Source organism: Telopea speciosissima, chromosome 4, assembly GCF_018873765.1.
Source record: "Telopea speciosissima isolate NSW1024214 ecotype Mountain lineage chromosome 4, Tspe_v1, whole genome shotgun sequence".
Classification (NCBI taxonomy): Eukaryota; Viridiplantae; Streptophyta; class Magnoliopsida; order Proteales; family Proteaceae; genus Telopea; species Telopea speciosissima.
The window spans coordinates 57,507,130-57,520,934 of record NC_057919.1 but is presented as its reverse complement, the minus strand read 5'-3'; the positions used below and the strand labels follow the sequence as shown (position 1 = coordinate 57,520,934).

The following is a 13,805-nucleotide window of genomic DNA, read 5'->3' as shown; positions in this document are numbered from 1 at the left end:
ATTTTATGGGTGATTTTTCTCAGAACATGAAACCGCACGTAAATCCTAGCTAACTAGGGACTTACTTAGGGAGGTGATTTCAGGGTGGTTTCTCGTAGGTCTTAAAACCACATGTAAAACCTCATACCTCTAGGTTCGAGATTCAAGGGTTTTTTCACCAAGGGTTTCATTTTCAAGAGGTTTAAAGGTAAGGAGACTTCAAAGAAGCTTCCCCCTTAAGTCTATTAGGGTTCTAAGACCTCATTAGGCCCATACAACCCAAGGGATTCAAGAAGAGAATCCAAGAAAAACTTATTCTAAAGCATGATAGGGTAGAAACCCTATGTCTCTCAAATAGAATGAGATTGAGAGCCTTAGAGCTAGCAATAGAGTGCAATTACTCCACAATAGCCTAGATTAAAGGTCCTATCAATCATTGGGTTCCAAGTGGAACCCTAGGTCAAGTCTTTCCCATTTCGCAAACCCCAAAACCCAAAAATAGAAGAGAGAAGGGTTTTAATGGTTTACCTACCCCCAAGATAGATGAGCTCCACGTTGAGGGCTCCAAGAGGTGGGGTCTCAAGCTTCCAGCCAAGCTTCTCCACACTTCTTCCTCCTTTTCTCCTTCCTTTTTGCTCTCTTCCACGTTTGGGGGTAGATGGGAGAAGTAATGGCCAATGAATGCCTCTTAGCTCTATTTAAGGTAAGTGAGACTTATGATCCATTTGGTTGGGCATGAAAATAGAATAAAACCCATTCTTGGGTCAAATAAGTTAAAGGGAAATTTATGAAACACCCCCTAAAAATGGGTTGAAACTCGGATCATTCCCTGAAATTTGAAAATATTCAGATCACCCCCTGTATTAGAGCCCAATACTCAGATTACACCCTACCGTTAGTTAACTGATCAAGTCAAATAGTTAAATTTATTTAAAATCCTAAACTACCCTTGACCAGTATATAATTACTATTTTACCCTTTAATCTAAAACCCCCAAAATCTATCTTCTTCCTCACACTCTCTTCCTCACATGACCTGCAACTCAATCTCGAGTAGACGAGTTGCCGTCGTCTTCTTCCTTGTAATCCAAAAATGGCTTGCAGTTGCACCCAAAAACTGAGTCTTGGGGCTGTTGACCTCCACCAGCTTTCTCCGGCCACAGCCATAGCATGGAACCAGCACGGTGAAACTGTTCTCCGTCTCATTGTCACTCAGGAAATCAGGGGCGCGGGCTTCAACCAGCAACCACCCAATCGACCAATGGATACCCCGCTCGGCATTTGCATTCGACAAGAATACGCCTTCTGGAACCTCAAGAAACAGCCCATCGATCCCCCTTCCAGCATCACTATCGTCAAGGAGTTGGAGGCGGCAGAGTCCACCAGCACCAAACAGACAGCCACAGCGGCAGCGGCAGAAGTAGAGGCAGAGGTAGAGGTAGAACTCTCCTCCTTCGCCCAGGCGCAGCAGACAGCAGATGAGAATAAGAAACCCAAGAAGGGCAGGAAGCCAAACAGAGGTGAGGGTTTCGGAATCTTGCAGGCGCTCTTGAGCATCGACATGATGATTCTGTTCCTGACGGCGTTTTGCGGGCTAGGCAGCTGCCTAACGGCGATAAACAATCTGGGCCAAATTGGATAGTCTTTGGGCTACCCGGCTCTTGTCATCAGCTCCTTGGTATCTTTGGTAAGCATCTGGAACTACTGCGGGAGAGTTTTCGCCGGATTCGCATCGGAAATCTTGATAGCAAAGAAGAGATTCCCAAGGACTCTAATGATGACGATCAACGTTCTCTTGTCCTGCGTGGGATACCTCCTCATTGCCGTACCTTTCCTAGGCTCCCTGTACATAGCGTTGGTCATCGTAGGATTCACCTTCGGCGCCCAATTGAAGCTGCTCTTAACCATCATGTCGGAGCTTTTCGGTCTCAAATACTACTCCATATTGTTCAATTACGGCCAAATGGCGATGCCACTGGGCTCTTATGTACTAAACGTGAGGATCGCGGGGAAGCTTTACGACAGGGAAGCCTTGAAGCAATTGGCGGAGAAGGGGCTTGATAGGTCATCAGTGGAAGGGTTGACTTGTATTGGGGTTCAGTGTTACAGACTTTCCTTCATCATACTAGCATCGGTGTCGTGCTTTGGAGGACTGGTTTCCATCATTCTGGTGATGAGAACGCGAAAGTTCTACAAGAGCGATATTTACAAGAAGTTCAGAGAGGCGGCGGCAGAGGCAGCGGAGGAGAAGGAGATGGCGGTGTCATCTGCTGCACCCAACGATCAATTAAAGGTCTGATCCACAAGAATAAGAAGGACCAGCCCAGCCAGCCCCGGGCAAGTTGCAGAAATGAAAACCCCCTCTCTCGCTTCCCTCTTTCAAGCTCTACACAGAAAGAAAACCAGAGGAGAACGGAGGAGCCCCGGGCAAGTTGCAGAGCAGAGGAGGGGTGGGGGGCTACTGGCCGGCGAGGGAGAAGAGAGGAGAGAGAGGAAAAGGTGGGGTATTGTAGGTCGAAGATGAAGGAAAGGGTAGTATTGTAAATTTAATTCTAAAGTTTTAGTACAAGGCTAAAATAGTCCTTTTATAATAATAATTAACAGCAGACTAACACTGTTAGTGTAGAGGGGGTGATCTGAGTATTTTCAAATTTTAAGGGATAATCTGAGATTCGACCCATTTTCAGGGTGTTTCGTAAATTTTTCTAAGTTAAATGGGTCATTTAAGCTAAATGGGTCATCCAAGTTAAATGGGTCACTTAAGCTAAATGGGTCAACCCATTGGTCTTAATAGGAAAATGGTCTAATAAAGAGTAGGGTCTACATAATAATGGAACACAAGTCCCTCATATGTTTCTCGAGGTAAGTGGAACCCACAAGTAAAATATTCCCTACTCAAGTAAAATAGCCTGGACGGTCCAAACCTTGACTTGCACTTCGAGGACATCAAGGGAAAGGGTAAATAAATAAGTCAAGGGCTAGAACTTACTTCTCCATTGTCATGGTGTGTCACCCATGACCCCGAATAGCTTCGCCACAGTAATGCCAAGTTCATCACTGAACGAAGTGTCCAACTGAGGCGACAGTCCAGGGTGCTCTATCCTAAACTCTTCGCTTCCCGGGCTAGTACTTGGAGGATAGTCGACAAAATTGCCATCGACGAATTTTTCCCACTGCCGGTTGAAGAATCTTTCCTCCACAGGCAAACCCGTACCGTGGTCAATGATTTTGTAGTTGGATTTGACCATCATGGAGAACAGATCACCAGCATACATGCCAGTGGTATCTATACGTCACGAGGAAGAAATAATAATTAATTTTAATCTCGGGTGCAGGTATAACACCTAGAGTGTGGAGGAGCTGGCTTGATCATGAGGGAACACAAAGTTGTGCGTGGTGCGTGGAACGACTGTGAAAAGGCTATCATCGGTTAGAGGTTTTGCATCTGTGAAACTCTAGGTAATGATCGATTCCCCTGTTGTTCTTGTTTATTGAATGACATCTCCCATTAATAATTATTGATCCTATTATGCTTCCGCTGGATCGCATACTGATTACCAACAAGAGATGTGGTATTACTACAAGTTTATAAGGACGTTAAGTCATGATGCATTATTCCATGATTATCAAATGCATATTTTTGTTAAATATCTTTCTTCAGGTCTTTGTGGTGATGGGTGATGAAAAAGATCCTGTCAATCCGGGTAGCATGCAGCCGTGTGTAGCGCCTAAGATGAGGCGGACGCATTGACCGCCTTACCCCTGCTCGGGCAAGGCATTGGGCAGGGGGTAAGGCGCTAAATGCGCACCGCCTCATCTTAGGTACTGTACATGCAGCATTATTGCCCGGATTGACAGGAGCAGAGTCCTGATGGTGATGGTGATGGTGATGGTGATGGTTCTCAATCATTTTCGCAACAACCACATTTTTTGTACTTTTTCAGTACTTCACAGAATAGAAAAAGAAAAAAAAAAAAACTGTGTGGATATGGATAGCTCTAGAGGACCTAGCTCTATTCGTACAATATATTTTCACCCAAAAAAAAAATCTTACAATATTTGTTTTACCCATTGGACAAAGCTGGAATGTTTCTCTTAATACAATCTTTATTGTCTTTTGGAATTGTACAAAAGTGTTAAAAATACTACTTGCTGACCCTAAGGGGTAGCTTAGTTGGCAAAGGCCAACACCTCATAAATAAGAGATCATGAGATCAAATCTCCTTGGGGCCTATCTATCCAACAAAAATAAAATACCAGTTGCTAATACCCCTCATGATAGATCAAGGAGGTTAACAACTAGCGTGGTTGCCAAGTTCATTTCAAGTTGTTCTATGGATTGTCATCTATCTAACATCAAAATTCATAGACATGTTTCTCTGGCCTATTTGTAGAAAGTCTAGAGTCATCTGAAGTTCTTAGTTTTCACTTGGAAACTAGCAAGGTTTTTACCAATCTCGTCTAGTTTTTTATTTTATTTATTTATTTATATAAACACAGTAGAAACTGATTGGCATCCCTTCTTATCATGTTCTTTTGAAAGAGGATCTTGGCAACAAGGATCTTGGGATTAAGGACTGACCAAATAGTAGCTACATCTTTTGTTAATTTAATTTTAAAAATTAAAGAAGCGACGACGATAAACAGGAATCCTCGCTTTTCCTTTTTGTTTTTTTTTTTTTTTTTTTTTTTTGCATTACCTATTACTTCTTATGACAAGAAAGAAATGCTTGTGTACAGACTAAAAATCCACCCCCCCCCCTCCAACACATTCCATATTTTGAAAAACATTTTCAGGTGGATTTCTGGTATGGGCCTAATTCCTTCTAATTCCATGGGAACCCCTGTCTCCTATGACAGTGCATTATCCTTAGTCAGATGCATATTATGAATTTTTCTCTTCTTCATCTTGTGTAGTTATTTGTGATGGCAGCTAAATTGGCGAACAACGGTGAAGTTAGCTGGGCATCAGTAGATGTTTTGGGTAAGATTTTTGTCAATAACACTCTAAACCTTGGATATGAAGGGTTTGCACAAGAATCGTAAACAAGAGGAGTCCTCAAGGATTTCAATAAACAAGAAAATTAGGGATCACTGCCGCCACCATCTGGACTGATAGTCAAGTTTTAGTTGATATGTTAGAATTGAAGGAGATATGGACCAATGGCCTTGGGAACTATTTAGTTTTTTACTGAATATTAATTCTATTCTGAATAGTTATGGTTCTATAAATTTTATTAAACTATCTCGTTCTTATATTTCAGTTGTTCATGATCTATCCACTAGGGTTTGATCAAAAAGAATTAAGCTCCATATGGGAAAACAACTCACTGGAACGGGAGGACCTTTATCCCCTGAGGTTCGTTGACCGGTATGGTTGTACGGTTCTTGTCATAGGGGGGCTGAAATGACCATTCCACCCCTTGACCAAACACACTACTCGGGTGGGGTCCACCCCCTTTTATTAGAGGCACTCGGGAACCATACCGGACAGGGGAATGGCAGGTGATAAAAATTATAATGTGCTACCGATTTTCAGGATGGTGGCCAAATCTAGCAATGACCCTCTTCCGAAAACCTGCAAATCCTCTAGTTCAAATGTAGAGTCTCAGCAATAGCGTAAAAATTAAAAATAATATTTAACAACAATGTACAAAGACTGCGGCCTCTCAATGGTTTTTCAATTAAAAAATGTCAAAAGCCAGAAAATATGAAACATGCAACCAGATGGTCCAAGATGGACAAGAGGCATAATCTCCGACTATGATACCATCTAAAAGCAAAATTGAAGGGGCAGATATATAATGTAGAAGCTACCTCCACAGTTGGGACCAAGGTTTACCATCATTGTCAGTGTCCAATTCTTCGATGCTTTTCGTTTTCCGGCGAAATATAGTGGCGGCAGACGAACTTGAGGAAAACAAGAAGTAGTATTCTAGTCTTTACTCAGTCTCTCAATGTTGGATTTATTGCATTTGATGTATGTGTCCATCAAACCCAATTTAATTTGATTAAATTAATTAATTATATTTCTCATCTTATGTGCTTGTTATAATCGTTATGCTTTATGCAATAACAGTCAAATGTACTGCTTATTATTCACAACTGGACAGCTGTGGATACTTTGTTCTAGGGTTGTCGTATTGTATGTTTCCCCAATAGGGATTGGATGGAAATATAATTTAATTTGATGGTGATGGTAGCATCCTTTTGAATGTTGGGTTCTCAATCATTTTTTCAGCCATAGTTGCTTCTCCAACTATGGGAAGTAAAATCTGTAGGTAGTAATCGCAACTGGTAGTAGAAAGTTTGATGTTCCAGAAATTGATTTGGTTATTTTTTTTGTTGGTGAGCTGATACAGAAAATCAACAATACTAAAAGCATACGAAAAGTACAATCTTCTAAATGAAACTATTTGGAAACCCACACATTCCAGCCCAATATAGATAAGAAGTTGCAAGACAAACTTAACAAGCTCTAATCGACCAACAAAGGACACATGTTTGCTTTTTCATAGCTGAAGCCTCTTACGAAGCCTATCAAGAATAGGCAAGAATGGGAAGAGAGCCTTGAAGAAATCTACGGTAATGCCATGTACATAAAAGGGAGACATGCCAAGTAGAAACATGAGATATCCGTAAGCTTGTCCTTCTCATCATTGGTAATTGGTTGCATAAATCCACATATGGTAATTTTGTGGAATCAGATTCTCAATTATTAAAACTGTTTGGTTGTGTAATTCCACAAAATTAAGAGAACCACCTGATTCCACTTTTGTACTAAAGTTGCTTCATTCCTGAGTTCACCATAAGAGGTGAACTCACATATGGACCACCTGATTCCATAGTACATTTAACGAAAACCGCATCTCTAATCTCATCATGAGATGGAATTTTGGCAAGCATTTTGTTGTCCTCCTCAGAGAGCAAAGGTGCACCGGGCATAGTTCAAAAAAAGGTGATTTCCCGATTCAGTAGCAACCAAGCAGAGCTCGCATCTGAACACCAGAGGCACCGCCTTTCGACACACCTTGTCATTAGTTGGAAGCGCTCCTTGTACTAGGCGCCACCCAAACATAGAAGCACAGGGGTGAAGATCCTGATGCCAGATCGCCCAAATCCAAAATGGTGTAGATGCCCTCACTCTTAAAAAGTCCAAGGCAAACTTAATTGAGAAGACTCCAGATAGGGAATGAACCCAAACATGCTTTTCCATCTTATCAAAAGCAATAAATCCCAAATCTTGAATCTTCAAGAAAACATGTTGTAGCGCAAGGACCCTCACCTCGGGAAAAACCCAAGATCCCTCCTCCAAAAAATCAGAGACAGTAGTAGATAAGGTGCGAGAAATCTGGGCGGGGAGAAGCAGCTCCTCAATACTTTGGTCTCCAATCCATTTGTCATACCGGAAAGAATCGAGCAGCTATTACTAACCACCCAACGCTCAGCAGCCTGGATAAAATCCCACACCTTTCTGAGACCAGGGAGAATAGTAGATGACCCAACAGATTTTTTTAGCGAACTATCTGACTTTACAAACCTCCCACACATAAAAGCAGCGAAAACCAAATCTTCATTCTTAATAGCCAAAGCAAACTTGGCTATCAGAGCCAAATTAAGATCCCTCAGGCGTCAAATGCCAAGACCCCCCTCCTTTTTGGGCTTACACAGACAATCCCAATGCACTGTAATACCCTTGGATCGATCGCTTCCCCTGACCAGATGAAGTTACGAATCCATCTCTCCATCACTTCTATAGTTGCCACCGGCCAGAGATAAACTGAAAAGTTGTGAACTGGGATACTTCCCATTACAGATCGAACCAACTCGATACGCCCCGCCATGGACAGAAGACGCCCCTTTCAGGCAGCTAGCCATTTTTTAAATTGATCAACTAGAGGTTGAATGAGATCACGTTTCACTCTCCCTTTCATCAATTCCACACCCATGTACCTTGTAGGGAAAGCGCAAATTGGGATTTGAAGTACCATAGCCAAACGCTGTCTTCGAATGGCAGACACTCGCCCTAAAAAATCCTCTTTGCAAGGTTAATCACTTGGCCCGAACAAGTCCCATAGACTTCAAGGAAACGCTTGACCCGTTTCACATTCCTCATCTCCGCCTTCATGAAAATAAAGGGATCATCAGCATAAAGGAGATGAGGGGGGGGGGGTAAGCACCTGACGAGGACCTGGCAGAGCATTAATCCACCCCTTATCCCGCAGTGCACCAAGACCTCTACACAAGACTTCCTCCAATAAAATAAATAAAAGAGGGGAAAGGGGATCACCTTGTCTCAACCCCCTTTCCACACCAAAAAACACCCCCACCGAACCACCATTAATTAGCACTGATAACCTAGTTGATAGCAGAATTTGATGCACCCAAGAAATCTAAAGCTGGGAGAAACCAAAAGCACTAAGAACATCAAAAAGGAAGCTCCCACTCCAGAGTATCAAAAGCTTTTTGAATGTCTAGTTTCATACCCAGACCACTGCCCTTGCATTTTGCTTCCATCAAATTGGGATGCGCTAGGCCGCCCTTTTTACAGATTTACATAATTTTATTTCCTTGGGCTTTGGGATTTTTTCTAAGCTGTTGTAATGATTTTCTGGGTTTGCTATTTTGCTGAAGGCAATGCCGAAGGTGAAATGGCATTCTCCAGATTTTTTCGTTTTGGTTGTTTTCCAGTTATTCTTATAATTTTCTCCTAATTCTTTAATACACACATTGTTGATCTTTAGCAAAAAATATCATGATTCAACTCGGAAGCAACTTTTTTAATAATTAATATTTTATTAAAAAATAAAACACTAATATTTAATTAAATAAAAAACTAATAGTTAACAAAATAAAATATTATATTTTATTAAATAAAATACTATTTTAGTTAAATATTATGTTATTTTTTAATTAAACACTAATAATCAATTAAATAAAAACTAATATTTAATTAAATAAAAAATGTTTAATAAAAATAATATTTAATTAAAAAACTAATATTTAAGTAAAAACTAGTTTTAATATAAAAACCAATATTTAATTAAAAACTAATATTTAATATAAAAACCAATATTTAATTAAAAATACTATTTAATTCAAAAACTAATATTTTATCAATTGACAGACTCTGGGTAACCAAACAATTTTTTAGATAAATTCAGGATACATCCAATTGACAGATACAAGGTAACCAAACAGTTTATTTTCCAGAATAATGAATCCACAAATGGAAACTCTGTGAATAACCATCCAGAATCAATACAAACTCCAACAAATTTACGCAACCAAACACACCCTTAAAGCCTCCATAATTGCCATGACAGAACTAACAAATGCCTTAAAGAAGATTATGACATTGTCAACAAAGATAAGGTGAACGAAGTTTAAAGGAAGTAGATAAGAACAAATAAGTAGAGATATTTTGAAACTTTGAAACAATAAAGATGTCAATAAAAAATATAAAATCCAAGAGAAAGAGAGAGAGAGAGAGATGTGCATGATGACATGAAGTGCCATTATTATCATAAGGGTCCTTCCCCATTGTGGCCCATCCCCAACCTCTCCATTTCCTTCTGGTAGAGGCCCACCAACCATTTTATATAGACCAAAGTTTTCATTCACACTAGAGAAGTAAGAATTCCTTCACCATGGATGAATCTTTTCCCATGGGCTTCTTATAAACATCCAAGTAACCCTGATCTCAAAGTCAATATAAGCAATTATTTAGTTAAAATAGCATAGAGGAGTGAGAAAGAGAGTGACCCACATGCAGAGACAATTCATAAACAATTACCCACTCATTCATGAGAGCAATTAAATATAGGTCCCTGTTTTGACCAAAAAATTATATATAGGTTCCCGTGAACCTTCTCCCCAATCAAACCCTATATTGTCGTCCCTTCTTTTTATCAAGAACATGTCTGCAGCAATGGGAGATGGTATCAGCCGACCCAAATCGGTGGTAAAGAAGGTCTTATCTAAGCTTCAACCTCATGGAGATGGAGCTTTTGTTAGAAGAAGCATTGGAAGGTTTCTTTGTCTTCCACCTTCTTTGATACATGATCTTCTGTTTTCTTAGTGGGTCCACTAATTCTGGGTTTTATTTGAGGTGTTTGGATCCTCTTTTCATGTTCTGATCATTTTGATTTGATTTGTGGGTTTTAGCAAGATGGAATTGAAGTCTTTGGATCCTTTCCTCATGTTGGATGAGTTCTTTGGTAGGTTTCTACTTCTTTTGGATCTCAATTGTCACACATATTGAAATGGGTATTTTTTCTTTAATTTTACTAAAATCTTGTCTTGCTTGCTTTTGCAGTTTCTGCTCCTGCTGGATTTCCTAACCATCCTCATAGAGGTGAGAATCTTACCAATTGGTCCAAATGTTTTGTTTTTTATATTAATTTTCTTTTTAGATAACTAATTTAGATTCTCTTCTTCAGGTTTTGAGACTGTTACATACATGTTGGAGGTTTGTGCTTTATAAGTTTCCATTTCATTTTTGAGAATTAGTTTTTGGAGGAAGGTTGTTCCATTATGATCAAGTGGTCACATATTCGAGTCTCGAAAAATATTCTATCCACAAAATGGGGGTAAAGTTACGTACATTATGACCCTCCCTAGTAGAGATATCAATGAATAATCGAAAATCTGTATTTGTCGGATAATTAATCAGATACAAATTCAAATAATCTCAATTTCCGATCGATCAAATATTATCCAATCCGTTTAATTCTCTAATAATATAAAATTATTGTATATTTATATATATATTATATAAAATAAATATTTATAGATCATGATTACAAACGACAGTTGACCATTATTCCCGTTTTCTTTCCCCACAGACCCACCACCTCGCCTTCAATTCCCCCTTTTCTTTTTTTCTTTTTTTTTTGTTTTTTGGTTTTCTGTATTTTAAGTTATCCTGATTCCTGACCGCCCCACTAGGCTATTTATTGCCCATTCTTAACTTGATCACATAGTTGGAAAACCAGCTTCCATGATACGACTCGTCTTTTAGAAAAATCTGGTGATTCGGCATTGTTAAATCTAGTCAAGGTGAGTCAAGGTAGGAAAATTATCGTCTCCAATTCCCTAAAGTACGGCAATGCAGCAATGTTAGGTACAGATGCCGACATGTGGCAGCTCGGATATCCAATGGTCCAAGCTCATTGACTATGTTGAGTTCGGACCGTTGGATGTCCAAACCACCACATGTCGGCATCTCTATCCAGCTCCGTCGCATTGCCAAGCTTTAGGGAATTGGAAAGGATACTAATCCATCAAGGTGAGTCATGTTTTTTATTTTTTTAATGCAATAAACATATATAAATTAGTAAAATAATCAGAAAAATATAGAAAAAAATAGAAAATCAGAAAAAAAATAAATCAAGGAATCACATATCAATGCATTTTGAGTTTATGCCATTGAACGTGAGATGGTAGTTGAGGGTTTTTACTATGTTAGAACATGAATTATTTACTATTTTACTCAACTCGGATTCTAATAAGTGAGTCGGTTTTATGTTTTTTTTATTAAAAACAACTAAACTTGCCAAGTTTGTCATGATTCGGGTAAAAAAAATACTGAGTCTTATTTGAATTGAACGATTTATGACTCAATCTCATCGTCTTATATCCTGGCCAAGTCGACACGACTCTTGACCAGGTTTTCTAAAATTTTAACTCAACTCTTATAACTCGCCCTAGTCAAAACCCAGTTTTCGTTTTTGGGTTCCTTATCTTATACGGTTCTTATAGGTTTTACTGATCGTTCCTCTCTTCTCTTCTTTAACAATGACCGCCGATGTAGATGATGGGTTCAATTTTCCTATGCTTTGTTGTGATTGTCGTGACATGCATCGTCTTCTTCGTAGATGCATAGATCGAATCTAATCGATCATGGATTCAATATACTGCTCTTCTCTATATTAAATGGCTTAATTTCTTGCTCTGTTTCCTATGCTACATGATGTTAATGTGAATTTTGATCCTCTCAATTACACTGCCCGTACTTGACCGTTGAGATTATAATTTTTTCCATTTTCATCCTTTAAATAATATTTAAATACTTAGAAAGTACTTTTTAAATTGTCAAATGGTAAATTTTTATTTACAAAAATCTGATTATGAGTTATTAAATAGTAATGAGATGAATAAAAATTCGCAATTTTAGAGACAATCAGGACCCAACAAATTTTTAATTGAAATTAGGGGATCCATTTTAATTGATTCTTTTGTCACATTGTGATCTTTAATTGATTGAAAAGCGAATTCGAATATGGTCCTTAACCGATTAAAAAACGAATTCGAACTCGGATACAATGATGTCCGTGACCCCGCAGTGGCGGGAGCCTCGTGTACTGACTACACCCTTTTTTAGCTTTTGAGGGAAGTTCAGATTATGAGGAGCTGTACTGATGGGTTATGGATTTCAGGGAACTTTCACTCATCAAGATTTTGCTGGACACAAAGGAACAATCAGAGCTGGAGATTTACAAGTATATATCCACTTTCTTTTTGATGATCATACAACATAAATACAAACTGAAATCACAAGTCGACCTTTTGGGCCTCTCTGTTCTTCAGTGGATGACTGCTGGTCGTGGGATGGTTCACTCAGAAATGCCTGCAGAAGAAGGAACTCAGAGGGGTTTGCAGCTTTGGATCAATTTATCATCCAAAGACAAAATGTAAGAATCCTATCAACACCAATCAATCTATCTCTGTTATTCTAACATTTTTAAGTAAATTCAAAATCTTATAATTCCTGGATCCAAAACCCAATCCCCAAATCCACAGGATTAAGCCTAAATACCAAGAATTGAGGAAGGAGGACATTAAGACAGCAGAGAAAGATGGGGTTGAAGTCCGAATAATTGCAGGAGAAGCAATGGGCATTCGATCTCCGGTATTTACACAAACACCTGCAATGTACTTAGATTTCACTCTGAAACCCGGAGCAAAATGGCATCAAAGTATTCCAGAGTCTTGGAACTCTTTTGTTTATGTGATTGAAGGGGAAGGTGTGTTTGGGACTTGGAATTCATCACCCACACAAGCTCACCATGTTCTTGTCTTAGGTCCAGGAGATGGGCTCAGTGCGTGGAACAAGTCTTCTTCTGATCTGCTCAGATTTGCTCTAATAGGTGGGCAGCCTCTTAATGAACCAATAGTTCAGTATGGGCCCTTTGTGATGAATACACAAGCTGAGATAGACCAGGCTTTTGAAGATTATCGCTGTTGTCAGAATGGATTTGAAAAGGCCACATCTTTGACTAGCTTGAAAAACTGGAGCATGCCAGAGGGTTCCATCTAGAAAAGCTAAACAGTTATCTGTATCCAACTGGTGTTGTATGGAAATACAGGAAGAAAGAACAGAGAGTTTATGTTCATGCGAAATCAAATGCTTCTAGAAACAAAATTTTATTTTTTGGTAAAGATTCTAGAAACTTTACGAACAGCTCATTTTTTGGGGGGTAAAGATTCTAGAAACTTCTAGAAACTTTAAGATGGGGATGTAAAAAATTATGTGTACTACTACAAGCGTACAACTACTAAAGTCATGATAAGTCAATTCTCTGATTTATGATGACAAAGTCTCTATATCCTTCTTGGGGTCTTGGTGGCTTTCTTTTGGGTGTTGGGTTCTCAATCACTTATGCAACCACAGTTGCCACTACTCTAACTATAGGATGCAAGATCTGTAACCAGAAATCACCCTATACGTACCAGAAGGTTTGATATTCAAGAAATTGATGGAGCCTGATCAAGTTCGTGTACGTCGGCGTGGCGTTGTGACCACCGGCAACCTCCTCGTCAAAC

General features: G+C 39.3%; 1 protein-coding gene and 1 pseudogene across 1 annotated transcript in view; both read left to right on the top strand.

The window, feature by feature from the left end:
- LOC122659447 (pirin-like protein) overlaps positions 1–13,299 on the top strand; it is a 38,410-nt gene extending 25,111 nt beyond the window's left edge. Inside the window, exons 4-10 of the mRNA XM_043854559.1 lie at positions 9,847–10,010; positions 10,146–10,198; positions 10,297–10,335; positions 10,421–10,449; positions 12,419–12,481; positions 12,570–12,673; positions 12,783–13,299. Coding sequence (XP_043710494.1) covers positions 9,898–10,010; positions 10,146–10,198; positions 10,297–10,335; positions 10,421–10,449; positions 12,419–12,481; positions 12,570–12,673; positions 12,783–13,299 — 918 coding nt within the window. The 5' untranslated portion in view covers positions 9,847–9,897. The remainder of the gene's footprint in view (positions 1–9,846; positions 10,011–10,145; positions 10,199–10,296; positions 10,336–10,420; positions 10,450–12,418; positions 12,482–12,569; positions 12,674–12,782) is intronic.
- On the top strand, positions 1,072–2,277 carry LOC122659448 (annotated as a pseudogene).
- Positions 13,300–13,805: the final 506 nt, after the last annotated feature.